This window comes from Oncorhynchus tshawytscha, linkage group LG30 (genome assembly GCF_018296145.1).
Source record: "Oncorhynchus tshawytscha isolate Ot180627B linkage group LG30, Otsh_v2.0, whole genome shotgun sequence".
Taxonomy (NCBI): domain Eukaryota; kingdom Metazoa; phylum Chordata; class Actinopteri; order Salmoniformes; family Salmonidae; genus Oncorhynchus; species Oncorhynchus tshawytscha.
The window spans coordinates 6,541,410-6,557,842 of record NC_056458.1 but is presented as its reverse complement, the minus strand read 5'-3'; the positions used below and the strand labels follow the sequence as shown (position 1 = coordinate 6,557,842).

General features: G+C 42.5%; 1 protein-coding gene across 1 annotated transcript; it reads right to left on the bottom strand.

Annotated features, from left to right (window-relative positions):
* Window positions 1–8,850: 8,850 nt before the first annotated feature.
* mtif3 (mitochondrial translational initiation factor 3) lies at window positions 8,851–14,998 on the bottom strand. Its single transcript, XM_024394689.1, has 4 exons — window positions 14,807–14,998; window positions 14,099–14,559; window positions 13,792–13,943; window positions 8,851–9,327 (listed from the first exon to the last, which is right to left on the bottom strand). The coding sequence occupies exons 2-4, from the start codon at window positions 14,556–14,558 to the stop codon at window positions 9,094–9,096; spliced, it is 846 nt and encodes a 281-aa protein (XP_024250457.1). The 5' UTR covers window position 14,559; window positions 14,807–14,998; the 3' UTR covers window positions 8,851–9,093.
* Window positions 14,999–16,433: the final 1,435 nt, after the last annotated feature.

The following is a 16,433-nucleotide window of genomic DNA, read 5'->3' as shown; positions in this document are numbered from 1 at the left end:
GCTCAATCAGAGACAACAACAGACATCTGTCCCTGATTGAGAACCTTACCTGGCCAAAAACAAAGAAATACAAAAACATAGAAAAAAGAACATAGAACGCCCACCCTAGTCACACCCTGGCCTAACCAAAATAGAGAATAAAAAGCCTCTATGGCCAGGGCGTGACAACAGTGCCACTCTTGATTGTCACAAGCTCTTACAAAGATTGTAGAACTGGGAGTGTACAAATTAAACCTTCATCAACATAACAAATTAAAACACCTAAACTAGTACAACACTTCCACTAATGGTTGGCACAAATACAACATATTTTAGACTAGAGGTGTGAACGTTTAAACGTTAAAATGTTTCAACGAAATTGGGATCCCTAATTGTTAAGAAAACCCCCCAACCAATTTTTTTTCCCTCACAAAATTAATATCACAGTGCAGTTATCACAAAACATTATTTTTCGTCTTATAGCCTAACTAGACGATAGGCTATAAAGGCCTGGGGAAAGTTGCGTAATTTAAAAGTAGACAGCAATATGACCAAGACGCAGAAATTAAACAGTATAGCGGGTCAATTTCCACAACAACTAAGAGCATTGAAGTGCGAGGCTCAACTTCTTTGCTGTTTTGAAGGGACCAATGAAGCGAGGACAGAACCTTTTGCAGGGAAGGCGGATGTCTCTGGTAGAGAGCCACACACGCTGTCCGGGGTGAAAGAGTGGCGTAGTTCAGGGGCGTCTGTCAGCAAAGCGTTTCTATATATTAGAGGCTTCCTGCAGATGCCGGTGAGCGGTCTCACATACCCGCTCACTACGCCGAAACCAATCATCGACGGCTGGGACAGTACCAGGCTCCGCCTCTCAGGGAAATATGGGGGGTTGGTAACCAAGTATACACTGAAACGGAGTAAGGCAGAGGGATGAATGCATGAGTGAGTTCTGAGCGTATTCGGCCCAGGCCATATACTGACTCCAGTCGTGTGGAGAGGCAGAACATTGGACTTCCCTATTTCTTGGACCCCCAGTCGGTCACAGAAGGCTCGCCACACCCGGTAGACAAACTGGGGCCCCCGGTCAGAGACAATGTCCTACTAAATCCCATACAGACAGAACACCTGCTGGAACATACGCTAAATGAGGTACAGTTGAAGTTGGACGTTTACATACACTCAGGTTGGAGTCATTAAAACTATAGTTTTGGCAAGTCGGTTAGGACATCTACTTTGCGCATGGCAAGTAATTTTTCCAACAATTATTTACAGACAAATTATTTCACTTATAATTATATGTATCACAATTCCAGTGGGTCAGAAGTTTACATACACTAAGTTGACTGTGCCTTTAAACAGCTTGGAAAATTCCAGAAAATGATGTCATGGCTTTAGAAGCTTCTGATAGGCTTATTGACATCATTTGAGTCATTTGACCTCAGAAAAACATTGTAGACCTTCACAAGTCTGGTTCTTCCTTGCCAGCAATTTCGAAACGCCTGAAGGTATTACGTTCACCTGTACAAACAATAGTACACAAGTATAAACACCATGGGACCACGCAGCAGTCATACGCGTTCTGTCTCCTAGAGATGAACGTACTATGGTGCGAAAAGTGCAAATCAATCCTGGAACAACAGCAAAGGACCTTGTGAAGATGCTGGAAGAAGCGGGTACAAAAGTATCTATATCCACAGTAAAATGAGTCCTATATCAAGATAACCTGAAAGGCCGCTCTGCAAGGAAGAAGCCACTGCTCCAAAACCCCAAAAAAACAGACTATGGTTTGCAACTGCAGATGAGGACAAAGATCGTGCTTTTTGGAGAAATGTCCTCTGGTCTGATGAAACAAAAATAGAACTGTTTGTCCGTAATGACCATTGTTATGTTGGGAGGAAGGGGGGGGCTTGCAAGCCGAAGAACACCATCCCAACCGTGAAGCACCATGTTGTGGGGGTGCTTTGCTGCAGGAGGGACTGGTGCACTTCACAAAATAGATGGCATCAAGAGGAAGGACAATTGTGGATATATTGAAGCAACATCTCAAGACATCAGTCAGGAAGTTGAAGCTTGGTCACAAATGGGTCTTCCAAATGGACAATGACCCCAAGCATACTTTCAAAGTTGTAGCAAAATGACTTAAGGACAAAGTCAAGGTATTGGAGTGGCCATCACAAAGCCCCGACCTCAATCCTATAGAGAATTTGTGGGCAGAACTGAAAAAGTGTGTGCGAGCAAGGAGGCCTACAAACCTGACTCAGTTACACCAGCTCTGACAGGGGGAATGGGCCAAATTTCACCCAACTTATTGTGGGAAGCTTGTGGAAGGCTATCCGAAACGTTTGACCCAAGTTAAACAATTTAAAGGCAATGCTACCAAAATCTAATTGAGTGTATGTAAACTTCTGACCCACTTTGAATGTGATGAAAGAAATAAAAGCTGAAATAAATTATTCTTTCTACTATTATTCTGACATTTCACATTCTTAAAATATAGTGGTGATCCTAACTGACCTAAAACAGGGAATTTTTACTAGGATTAAATGTCAGGAATTGTGAAAAACTGAGTTTAAATGTGTTTGGCTAAGGTATATGTAAACTCCCGACTTCAACTGTAGGTAAATGAAGAAGAGGAACCTAATGACACATGGTTATGGTCAAGGAGGCGTTGAATAACCTTTTGCACATGCTGTATGTGTTCCTTCAGGAAAGTGGGAGTAAATCAGGATGTCATCAATGTAGGTGATGAGAAATCGGTTGATCATATCCTGGAAAACCTCGTTCATAAAGGATTGGAAGACGGCGGGGGCGTTAGTAAAGCCGTAGGGCATGACCAGGTATTTGTAGTGCCCTCATGCGGTGATAAAGGCTGTCTTCCATTCGTCACCTTCACGTATACGGACAAGGTTATATTCACTTCACAGGTCGAGTTTAGTGTAGACTTTGCCGTGGCCCACTTGTTCAAGGGTCGCTGGGATCAGAGGAAAACAGTTCTTGACCGTGACGTCATTCAGGGAATGGTAATCAATACATGGCCGGAGACCACCGTCCTTTTTTCCAACGAAGAAGCGGGACGCAGCCCGGGGAAGAAGAAGGACAAATGAAACCGTTTGAGTGTTTCATCAATGTAGTTCTTCATTGCCTCATGTTCCGGGATAGATAGGGGGTAAACACAGCCCTTCGGTGTGGGAGTAAGTCATTAGCACAGTCCCCTGGGCGAGTGGAGGCCTTGATTTTGATGAAGACATTGCTGTACTGGGCGTATTCAGATGGTATGGTGGGTGGCACTGCGGAGGCAGAGTCCTCAATGGTGGTAGCTCTGCAGGGTAGGCTGAGACAACTGGTGAAGCAGGTAGAAGACCAGGACAGTAGTTTACCTTGTCGCCACGAGATGGCATGGTCATGACGACAAAGCCAGGGGTGTCCGAGGATGAGTTCCATGAGTTGAATGGTTTCGGTGTGGAAGACTCCAATCTGGAGGGTGACTTTCTGTGTCAGGTGCGTAATGAAGCCCGTGTCCAAAGGCTGCCCATCCATGGTGTTAATCCTTAAAAGGAGGGGTGACAGGTTTTAGATCAATGTCAAGCTCTTGTACTAGCTGGTGATCGATAGATTCGGGAGCAGCAAGTAATTGTATCAAACCCTACGTACTTAGTAACCCCCTTCACGGTTATCAATAATGGGATGGAGAATTGCTTCTGGGAGATATTTAGAAATAAGGAAATGCCTACCTGCATGGCAGCGGAGGGACCCTTCTCATCTCTCCATGGGGGAGATCTGCCACAATATAGGCAGATCCCTTCTTGGATCTGCCTTTGACATTCAATACACGGGAGAGGAGCACGGCCCAACTGCATGGGCTCTGGAAGACTTGGACGAGATGACGGAATCATGGAATGAGCGTTTCAGGATCCTGGGTGGCAGAGTTCTTCAGCGGTCGGCTATGAGGCGGTCGAAGGAGATGGACATACGAATGTATTGATTTAAATCCTGAAGGTCACCTCTACAGGCCAGCTCCGCCTGAAGTTTACTGTTGAGCCCTCTTCAGTAGACAGTAAGTAAAGCAGCCTCACTCCATCCACTCCCTGCAGCCATTTTGAGGAACTCGAGGGCAGACTCGACAGCTGAATTGTGTCCTTGTTGAAGTTCCAAGAGGAGGTCTCCTATAGGGCGACCGGAAGGAGAGTGATCGAATACCTCTTTGAAGAGGGTGTGGAAATGGGTCTCAGGTCCGAGTTCTGTGCTGTTGGCAGCCCATATGGCAGTGGCCCAATCGAGGGCTTTGCCTGTGAGTAGAGACACAACAAAATCCACCCTGCTCTTGTCGGTGGCGAAGTTAGTGGGGTTCTACTCAATGTATTTGCTAGATTGCATCAGAAATCTCTGACATATCCCATCATATTTTGCAGGCATGGATATGAATGAAGAAGAGCTATGGGTTACGATATCTGGCATCAGAGGAGTACGGATAGGCTGGCGGAGAAGACGGCAGATTTCCGCCATACGCTCCTCTTGCTGGGTTAGGCGCCACTGTAGCTCCGCTGAATCCATTCTGTTTTTAAGGAGAGGTATTCTGTAATGAATACTCAGGGAGAAAAAGGTGTAGATTCACGCACAGGGCGCGGCAGGTGTTTATTTCACCTTAGCAGAAGGTAGGAATCGTGGTCACAGGCAGGCAATGGTCATACACAGGTATGCAAACAGGCAGATGAATCAAAATTAGGTCTGAAGGCTATAATTAGTTCTCTCAAACGAGCTAGAGAAAGGCTTAGTAGAGTCAAAACGAACAATACCTCACAAAGGCACAAACAGAATGAACTGAACTAAATAAGGAGCTGATGAGACCAGGTGAGTAACTAACGCAGGTGAAATCATTGAACAACAATGAAAGACAGGACTACGTTCAAGAACACAAAGAAACAGAATGCAAGGTTGTAAATAAACACAGAACCTTACAACTACCTTACAATATCTGCAATTTGGCAGTACACCCAGAACCTTGTTTAGAGAAAGGGATATCTCCACATGGGGGAGGGGGGGGGTGTCCTAAATGTTTTGTACAGTCAATGTATGCTGTTTTTTTCAGCAGGGCCCTTACATGATCCCCATCCCCATCACAATTACAACACTGACCTTCACTCCGATCTTCATCATACTCCATCCGTCTGCAAACATTTGAAACATGGCCAAATCATTTATAGTTTACATTGTAGTAGTTTGGGGACCAATTCTCTTATATAAATGCCTTACATAGCCCAGCTTTACACGCGTAGGGAGGTTCTCTTAATCTAAAAACAGACCCGACAAACTTTCCTTCCTTTCTCCATTCACCATGCGGGTAAAGTGACAGGCACCAACCACATCTGGGACATGATTCGTGATATATTCAGCCTTAACTTCTACGACAACCCGGAGATTACTCCTTTAACAGGCGCCCTACTCCGAAGTTCAAAGCACATTACTTGGGATGTCAAGATTTTTGTGATGCCCAATGCACTCTTCTTCTGTTCTTCAGAAACACAATTAATCAGAACAAGCCCACTCCTGATCACTCTGACTCCACTTTTCCCAGCACCTGCTTCACCTTCCTCGATACCTCAAACAGATCTCCCAGATAAACATTCTTATCCAAAAATCGCATCCCAATAAACAAACAAATCCTTTCCCGACATACACTTGTCATCCACTTCAATTTTAGACAATTTCCTTTTTGTTCCATTCTTTGACACTACTGTGTTCTATTCATCATCCCAAACTTTACTCAACGCTCTTCTCTCTTCAGACTCGAACTCCACCTCTGCAATTGTTGCCTCAAGTCTCCAACTCCGGAGCCCCTCTCTCTGCAGTCAGAATAATACTTTTTTTTAAAATTGACTTCACAATATGGAAAGGCTGTTTTGATGTTGTAGTTGGTTCTTCTCCATGTCTTTCTCGCTCAAACACCCACACAGAACCAATCAATGCGTCGGCTCAATGTCTGAGTGAATACTGCATTTACAACAGCCTCCTGTCCAGACCAGTGCGTCACAGCTCTCCCTGCACTGTGAGTTGTGTCATCCAGGCGGAGGCTGGGGGAATGAAACCAGTTTCAAATTCATAGTGGATGCAAGGACTGACACTACATGAGATCACCATTTTTGTGTATACACAGAACATGAACACTAAGAGTGTTGTTAAAAAAGTAATGCTAGCTAGCTATGTTATTGTTTTTCAAGAATCAATTAAATTGGTATTAATTGTAATGACTATTGAATGGAGGAAATATCCCACATTGACATTGTGCATTTAATGCCACCATACCAACAATTTTTTCCTATGCCAATGTGCTTCAAGTTTACAGAAACCATTTGTATATGAACATGACAGCTGTGACAAGTCATTCTGCACCAAGTACCACCTAGCTTGGCACCAGCGGAGCCACAGTGGTGAGACTCTTCAGCTGAGTATTTGTGTTTTTTAGCCCCCGAGTGCAGACATTTGAGACATATTGAGTACGAGGAGTTCTGGCTACAATTGTGTGGTTCTGTTTGTTGACATATGTACAGTATATGGATGCACAGAGGCCTTCACCAAAAATTACAATTTGAAGAAACATCTTAATCGTAAACACAACCATGACGAAAAACCGCATGAATGTTGCGCACTACATTTTCAGTAGGTCTTTGTCAGTTTTCTGGTTGAACACAGCACAGGTATTATGAAATGCAGTACTTTGGTTGCGGGTGTGTCATTTGCTTTGAGGGATGTGGAAAAGCATTCAGGAAAAACATTCAGCTCAAGTCACGAGTGCCAGCAACACACCAAACAACCTTCCTTTTCAGTGAGTAAATGAAGGAGATTGGTATACTAATTGTATTATCCCATGTTGTTGGTTAAACCGGGATGTCCTGGAGTGAATAAATATTCATTTGAAATATGACAGATTTGAGCCCTGTGAACTGAATATCGATGCATATTTTAACCCAGTACAGAACATGCCGGGTACTCCTAGCTTTGTGGTCCAGAGAAGAACATTTTCAGATTTTGATACTAATATCTGCCTTTTCGTCTTTCTCACTCATTGGCTTTATAAATGTACCTTTGAAGGCTGCGAGAAACAATTCACTTCCCCAATAAACTCTGGCTTCATGAGAAAGTGCAGAGGTAAGATGTATCTCCTGATCCTGCAGCTGGCTTGTCTGGGAGTGACACTGAGCCCTGTAGGAGACAAACTGCTAAAATGTTATTTTATCTCACACAGGCTACCCCTGTGAAGAAGATGGCTGTTCTTTCATTGGAAAGACCTGGACGGAGTATACTAAACATAGGAGAGAACTACAGAGATGTATGCCGTCTCATGCCTTATGATTGGCAGATTGCTTTTAGAATAGTATGTGTATAAGTATATGGATAACCATAATGGCGCCAGAGGGGATGGCTGCCTTTTTACGGGCTTCTAACCAACTGTGCTATTTTATGTTTTTCACATTGGTAACTTATTTGTACATAATGTTGCTGCTACCATCTCTTATGACCGAAAAGAGGTTCTGAATATCAGAACAGTGATTACTCACCTAAAACTGGATGAAGTTTATTTCTTTAATGAGTTCGATGCGAAGGTTATACTGTGTCTCAGAGACCAGGCCCAAATCCCTGTCATTCGCGTGAAGAAAATACAGAGGTACAGGGGGCGGAGATCGGGGAGCCTTGTGAGAATTTGTCGGCGAGTGGATAACCCGCCTCCACCAATCTGTTATATTGGCCAACGTGCAATCACTGGAGAATAAACTAGATGAGCTCTGTTCGAGACTATCCTACCAAAGGGACATTAAAAACAGTAATATCTTATGTTTCACCGAGTTGTGGCTGAACGACGACACGGATAATATACAGTTGGCTGGGTTTTCTGTGCATCGGCAGGACATAACTGCCACGTCCGGTAAGACGAGGCGTGGTGGTGTGTGTCAATGTGTCAATAACAGCTGGTGCGCAATATCCAATATTAAGAAAGTTTTGAGATATTGATCGCCTGAGGTAGAGTACTTCATGATAAGCTGTAGACTACACTATCTACCAAGAGAGTTCTCATCTATATTTATTGTAGCCTTCTATTTTTCCCCACAAACCGATGCTGGCACTAAGAACGCACTCAACGAACTGTATCAGGCCATAAGCAAACAAGAAGCGGCGCTCCTAGTGTCCGGGACTTTAATGCAGGCAAACTTAAATCCGTTTTACTTCATTTCTACAAGCGTGTCACATGTGCAACCAGAGGGAAAAAACCTCTAGACCACCCTTACTCCACACACAGAGAAGCATACAAAGCTCTCCCTCGAACTCCATTTGGCAAATCTGACCTTAATTTTATCCTCCTGATTCCTGCTTATAAGCAAAAACTAAAGCAGGAAGTACCAGTGACTCGCTCAATACGGAGTGATTGTCTCCAGCCCTTTTGCAGTGTAATGAGTGCAGCAAGGTGTTTCCCACCTGGTTCCTGAAGCAGCACTAGTGTGTCCACGCAGAGGAGCGCCCGGTGTTTATCTGTCCCAGGGAGGGGTGCGCCTTTCAACCTGCAGGGCAACATCAGCTCTTTCCATGAAGAGCAGCGCCCTTACACCTGCCCCCATGAAGGCTGTGGAAAGACATTTGCCATCAAGGTATGAATACCTGACCATAGTCCTGTTGTGTTGCTACCTGATTTCTCTGGAGGTGCATTTGAATGAGAGAGTGTTCCCCACACATTTCAATTACAGTAGTGATAACATGGATATACGGACCTATGTTCCCTTTAATAGAAAACGTTGTAGTTCACAGCAAGGCTTACAACACCACAGTGTTGCCCACCATCCAGAATGGAAAAAAACAGGTAAGAATAGACATAGGCATTCCATGTATGCTAGAATATGTTCATTTATTTGAACATAAACTTTGAGTAGCCAGTACATAAACCTTACATGTCGTGCTGTTCCTCATCCCATCCTATGTTTATTGCATATATTGCTGTTTATGTGTACAACCGCCCTCTTCATAAAAAAAAACTGGATATGACATGGCCTTCACTAGTTAAGTTTTCCATTCGTTTTTGAGCTCATAAGTTTCCACACACACAACTGTTAAGTTAGATTGTATTTAAGTTCAGTGCTGTGAGTCTGGTGTGAGGTCTGTATGGGGAACAGCAGGTGATGTGGTGGGCTCGGAGCTGGTATCAGTGTCCGGCGCTGCTGCACCTTTGTTCATTTCTCTGAGTTCCTTCACTGAGGGTGGACGCAGGATGCACATGGCAGCTCTACCGTCTCGGATTACTTTGGGTTTGGAAACAAATCCTACCAGCCCCTCTATCTGTTGCACCATCTGCTCCAGAGTTGTGTCCTGTCGTCAAAACCATAACAGCACAACATTAACATTTGAGCTGCCCATACTTTCACATCTCAGGAAAGTTAATATGGAGTTCCTGTACAGACAAAAAGGCACACTCCTTTTCCCATCCGCAATAAGAATAGAAAAATATACAGTGTCCTCCATAATTATTGGGACAGTGACACATTTTTAAAATGGTTTTGGCTCTGTACTCCAGAATTTTATATCGGGTGAACCATTTATAAATTACAGCACTTTTTGTACATAGTCCCCCCATTTCAGGGGACCAAAAGTATTGGGACAAATTCACTTACAGTACTAGTCAAAAGTTTGGACACACCTACCCAGTCAAGGGTTTTTCTTTATTGTTACTATTTTCTACATTGTAGAATAATAGTGAAGACATCAAAGCTATGAAATAACACAAATGGAATCATGTAGTAACCAAAACAGTGTTAAACAAATCAAAATATATATTAAATCTTCAAAGTAGCCACCATTTGCCTTTGACAGCTTTGCACACACTTGGCATTCTCTCAACCAGCTTCATGAGGTAGTCACCTGGAATGCATTTCAATTAACAGCAATTAAAAGCCTTGTTAAAAGTGAATTTGTGGAATTTATTTCCTTCTTAATGTGTTTGAGCCAATCAGTTGTGTTGTGACAAGGTAGGGGTGGTATACAGAAGATGGTCTTTTACCAAATAGGACTAAGTCCATATTATGGCAAGAACAGCTCAAATAAGTAAAGAGAAATGACAGTCCATCATTACTTTAAGACATGAAAGTCAGTCAATCCGGAACATTTCAGGAACTTTGAAAGTTTCCTCAAGTGCAGTCGCAAAGACCCAGAGTTAACCTCTGCTGCAGAGGATAAGTTCATTAGAGTTAACTGCACCTCAGATGCACCCCAAATAAATGCTTCACAGATTTCAAGTAACAGGCACATCTCAACATCAACCGTTCAGAGGAGACTGCTTGAATCAGGCCTTCATGGTCGAATCGAATTGCTGCAAAGAAACCACTACTGAAGGACACCAATAATAGGAAGAGACTTGCTAGGGCCAAGAAACACAAGCAATGGACATTAGACCAGTGGGAATCTGTCCTTTGGTCTGATGAGTCCAAATTTGACATTTTTGGTTCCAACCGCTGTGTCTTTGTGAGATGCTGAGTAAGTGAACGGGTGATCTCTGCATGTGTGGTTCCCACCGTGAAGCATGGAGGAGGAGGTATGATGATTGGCTGGTAACACTATCTGTGATATATTCAGAATTCAAAGTACACTTAACCAGCATGGCTACCACAGCATTCTGCAGTGATACACCATCCCATCTGGTTTGCGCTTAGTGGGACTATCATTTGTTTTTCAACAGGAGAATGACCCAACACACCTGCAGGCTGTTTATTTGACCAAGACGAAGAGTGATGGAGTGCTGCATCAGATGACCTGGCCTCCACAATCACCCGTCCTCAACCCAATTGAGATGGTTTGGGATGAGTTGGACCACAGCGTGAAGGAAAAGCAGCCAACAAGTGCTCAGCATATGTGGGAACTCCTTCAAGACTGTTGGGAAAGCATTCCAGGTGAAGCTGGTTGAGAGAATGCCAAGAGTGTGCAAAGCTGTCATCAAGGGAAATGGTGGCTATTTAAAGAATCTCAACTATAAAATCTATTTTGATTTTGAACACTTTTTTTGGTTACTACATGATTCCATATGTGTTATTTCGTAGTTTTGATGTCTTCACTATTATTCTACAATGTAGAAAATAGTAAAAATAAAGAAAACCCTTGAATGACTAGGTGTGTCAAAACTTTTGACTAGTACTGTAGATGTGTATTAAAGTAATCAAAAGTATTTTGTATTTGGTCCCATATTCCTAGCACACAATGATTACATCAACCTTGTGATTCTACAAACTTGTTGGATGCATTTGCGGTTTGTTTCAGTTGCAATTCAGATTATTTTGTTCCCAATATAAATGAATGGTAAATAATGTACTTTAGCATTTTGGAGTCAGAATATAATGTTTTAAACACTTCTACATGAATGTGGATACTCCCATGATTATGGATAGTCCTGAATTAATTGTGAATAATTATGAGTGAGAAAGTTACAGGCCTCCAAATATCATTCCCTCTCAAAAACTCTAACCTCCCCTGTTATTCTAATGGTGAGAGGTTAGCTTGTCTTGGGGGTATAGTACTCGTGCGTCTGTAACTTTCTCACTCATCATTATTCACCTTTCATTCAGGACTAGCTGTAACGAATCCAACACGTTTGTAGAGTCACAAGCTTGATGTAGTCAATTGCGTGCTAGGAATATGGGACCAAATACTAAACGTTTGCATACTTTAATACACAAATAAGTGAATTTGTCCGAATATTTTAGGGGACTATGTAAAAAAAAAAAGTACTGCAATTTCCGATTCGGATGAAAATACCCTCAAATTTAAGCTGACAGTCTACTACTTAACCTCATAGTCATTGTATCATTTCAAATCCAAAGTGCTGGAGTACAGAGCCAAAACAACAAAAAATATGTCACTGTCCCAATAATTATGGAGGGCACTGTATAATTCACCATATCTGCGCCTGGTTTATATTTGTTGCTAATGAATCTCTGCTCTGCCAAAGGAAGGTTTTTGTGTACAGAATTGAGTGTATATTTTTGCATACAAAATAGAGTTCTTAACTAAAAACCAACTGTCTACTATTTTCCTGGTTTCAACTACAGAATAGTGAAGAGGTATCTGGTGTGTTCAGGCTGACACATTTAGGTTTAATATAGGTTTACTGGTTGCAATACTAATGGATATACAGTTGAAGTCGGAAGTTTACATACACCTTAGCCAAATACATTTAAACTCAGATTTTCACAATTCCTGACATTTAATCCTAGTAAAAATGTATTTCAATTGCCTTTAAATTGTTTAACTTGTACCAAACATTTGGAGTAGCCTTCCACAAGCTTCCCACAATAAGTTGGGTGAATTTTGACCCATTCCTCCTGACAGAGCTGGTGTAACTGAGTCAGGTTTGTAGGCCTCCTTGCTTGCATATGCTTTTTCAGTTCTGCCCACACATTTTCTATAGGATTGAGGTCAGGGCTTTGTGATGGCCACTCCAATACCTTGACTTTGTTGTTCTTAAGCCATTTTGCCACAACTTTGGAAGTATGCTTGGGGTCATTGTCCATTTGGAAGACCTATTTGCGACCAAGCTTTAACTTCCTGACTGATGTCTTGAGATGTTGCTTCAATATATCCACATAATTTTCCTCCTCATGATGCCATCTAATTTGTGAAGTGCACCAGTCCCTCCTGCAGCAAAGCACCCCCACAACATGATGCTGCCACCCCTGTGCTTCACGGTTGAGATGGTGTTCTTTGGCTTGCAAGCCTCCCCATTTTTCCTCCAAACATAACGATGGTCATTATGACCAGTTCTATTTTTGTTTCATCAGACCAGAGGACATCTTTGTCCCCATCTGCAGTTGCAAACCGTAGTCTGTCTTTTTTATGGCGGTTTTGGAGCAGTGGCTTCTTCTTTGCTGAACGGCCTTTCAGGTTATATCGATTTAGGACTTGATTTACTGTGGATAGAGATACTTTTGTACCTGTTTCCTCCAGCATCTTCACAAGGTCCTTTGCTGTTGTTCTGGGATTGATTTGCACTTTTTGCACCAAAGTACGTTAATCTCTAGGAGACAGAATGTGTCTCCTTCCTAGGAGGTATTTTATATTTGCATACTATTGTTTGTACAGATGAACGTGGTACCTTCAGGCATTTGGAAATTGCTCCCAAGGATGAACCAGACTTGTGGAGGTCTACAATTTTTTTCTGAGGTCTTGGCTGATTTCTTTTGATTTTCCCATGATGTCAAGCAAAGAGGCATTGAGTTTGAAGGTAGGCCTTGAAATACATCCACAGGTACACCCCCAATTGACTCAAATGATGTCAATTAGCCTATCAGAAGCTTCTAAAGCCATGACATCATTTTCTGGAATTTTCCAAGCTGTTTAAAGGCACAGTCAACTTAGTGTATGTAAACTTCTGACCTTACTGGAATTGTGATACAGTGAATTATAAGTGAAATAATATGTCTGTAAACAATTGTTGGAAAAATGATTTGTGTGATGCAAACAGTAGATGTCCTAACCGACTTGCCAAAACTATAGTTTGTTGACAAGAAATTTGTGGAGGGGTTGAAAAACGAGTTTTAATGACTCCAACCTAAGTGTATGTAAACTTCCGACTTCAACTGTACAGTATCTGTTCTGTCTAGTTCCATGAGCTTGTTAGGGAGATGAAATACATGAATATGGTAGTAGTCATTATACATACCCAAGAAAATCATCTCTAAAGCATCTTAGAAACTACAGAAGGGTGAATAGAACCTGTATAAGGGACGTGGTTTTAGGTGATGTGCATCAGACAGGTCAAAATAAAAAAAATAGAGAGATATTTCTCACCAGTGGCTGTGTATGTTCCACACGCCCTGTTCTCAGAGTGATTCTGACATGGTGCTTCTTGTCCAGCCAGCTCTGGACCTGCCTCAGCTTGGTTAGAAGATCATGGTTACCAATGTCAGAGGAAACGGTAAGCTCCTTTACCTGCACAGGGCCTGTGGAGAGACCGAAGGTATGGTTTTGGCGTTCAGAGATCAGACAGGAGGGGATTCCTTTTAGAGAATTCTGATATAACCACTGTATGCAATGCAGGGATGTGCATGTGTGTGATGTAAAGGCAGTAGTTGTGTGTGTGCTAAATATTACACACCTGTCTTGGCTTTCTGTTTCTCACGCAGTTTGAGCTGCTCCTCATGGATCTGTTTGCCAGTCATTAGACGGTAGACGGGTGGATCTTTGTTTTCGTTGAGAGGGACCAGTTTAAGCCCATTCTCGTCCATCAGTCTGAGGACATCAGCTCGATGCATGGTGCCCATGTTCTCGCCATTCTCATTGATCACCTGCAGGTGGCGCTGGTGGATCTTCCGGCCAATACTGCCAATGGTGGCACGAGCTCGGGGATCCTGCTTCTTCTTAGGCACCTGCCCCTCTTCAGTTTCATCCACTGTGGTGGACAGTGGACACCATCCCCAAGACAACGATGCACTCACACATCTCCCATTGTATGATAGGAGCCCAGCCCCAGAGGCTATTCTCCAGGAGTTGAGAGTTCCACCACAGACACCTCTAGATGCATGGCTCAGGGCCCACCTCAGACAAGCACTAGACATTCTGAGCAGAACACAGAGAGAGCAGGAGAGAGTGAGAGAGGTAAACAAATGTGAAACTAGGCATTATTATTCCCAAAAGTAAGTCACTTTTGTCTAGCAATTACGTTTAAAAGTCAGAAAATGCAAGTGAAAGACCATCAAAAACACACTGTTGACAAGCATGGAAACATGGTTAGCTAAGAAAACAATAATTGACAGGGAAGTAGCAGCCTCTACAGAACGTATTGTACAGGGCTAGGAATACATACAGATCAGGCACGCGACAGTCAGCTTGCAGGCCAAAACACAGGAACAAAGAATAAGTAAGGACGCACGAAGAATTGTAAACTTAGCTTTATATTGTACAATAATTCAACGCATATACGTATCGCCCTAAAACGGGAGGTGTTTGTTTCCATACAACATGAAAACGGGGTCCTGTCTCCTTAACAGTTCTTAGCGCAGCATGATGACGCAGTCGCAGAATAATGATCTGAATTTGTAGTTTAGATGTCGTTCGAACTAGTACCTTTCTTATTATATAACTTAGGCTATAATTAATCATGTGTAGGCCACTACGCTACTAATAGTAATCTAGGCTGCAGGCTGCTGTTGATTATAATAGCCTGTTCATGGTCTAGAATAATTGTTATCAAACTATGTTCTTAGCAAACCTTGTGATTGCACATCTAAGTTAGATTTCGAAAAATAGTCAAGAGGCAATTGGTCTTTCAAACGAAAAAACAAATCTCATAGACATGGCATACATTTAAAAGAATTGTAATTCATTTGGCTGACAATCGGATAAAATGACATAAGGGACGGGGTCTTAGACCAGTGCAGGCGTATTGCGCGCGCGAGTCAGCTTCTGAGCGCTCATCTGAGCGTAACTCGGGTTGACACAGTTTGACTCGTCAATACTCTACTCTGCTCGTCTTTGTTTTGCACCTTCTTCTCTGGGCACTGGATTTTGCTTATATATTAAGCCAATTCGATGTATTTGTTCATGTTATCAATACCCTATGTTCCATCTATATTAGGTCACATCCTGCATGTGTTCTTGATTGAAAAAAAAACAATTATAGGAACTTGCTATATGTTCAAAGGCAGTGCCGCCTTTATTTAGTGTCCCTTTATGTGTTTAGTGTACTTTGAGAGATCTTAGTGAGGGAAAAGCTGATTGATAGACAAAGGTGCTTTTCTATAGCTCTCAGGGGAGAGCTCTTTCAAAGGAGTAGGCAGGAATGTTTTTTGTTGTTGCTTTGGATGTTTGCAAACATTGTAGGCCTATATGCTAAATTATATTATCTTCATTATTAAAATCCCACTAGGTAGCCCTAATGATCTGGATTGTAATTTCTGACACATAGGCTACTTGAAGAAGTCTGGAGTGATAGCCTAATTGTCAATAAAGTTTTAGAGATGTTCAGTGGGCTCTGCGGTGTGGGGCTTTCCCCTGCCCAGGCCTTAGTCTATAGAAACATTAAATAGATAGATTTTATAATCAGATGAGCAGCAGTTAATTTAATGAACAGCAAGATAATTTCCTTGTGTGCCCTGTGTGTGTGTGTGTGTGTGTGTGTGTGTGTGTGTGTGTGTGTGTGTGTGTGTGTGTGTGTGTGTGTGTGTGTGTGTGTGTGTGTGTGTGTGTGTGTGTGTGTGTGTCAACTCTGGACCTCGAGGCCAGTTCCACGCTTTTTTTCATTGTTCATCTCTAATCAAGGACTGATTTAGACATGAGGTGCTATTAGTTATCAGGTAGAACAGAAAACCAGCAGGCTCAGGACCTCGTCGGATCAGAGTTGAATACCCCTGGCTAGGGCAAGGGGTGTTGAAAATAAGCTGCATTGCACTTTTTGTATAGTTAGGGGTTTTAGTCTTGAAGGCATGTATCTG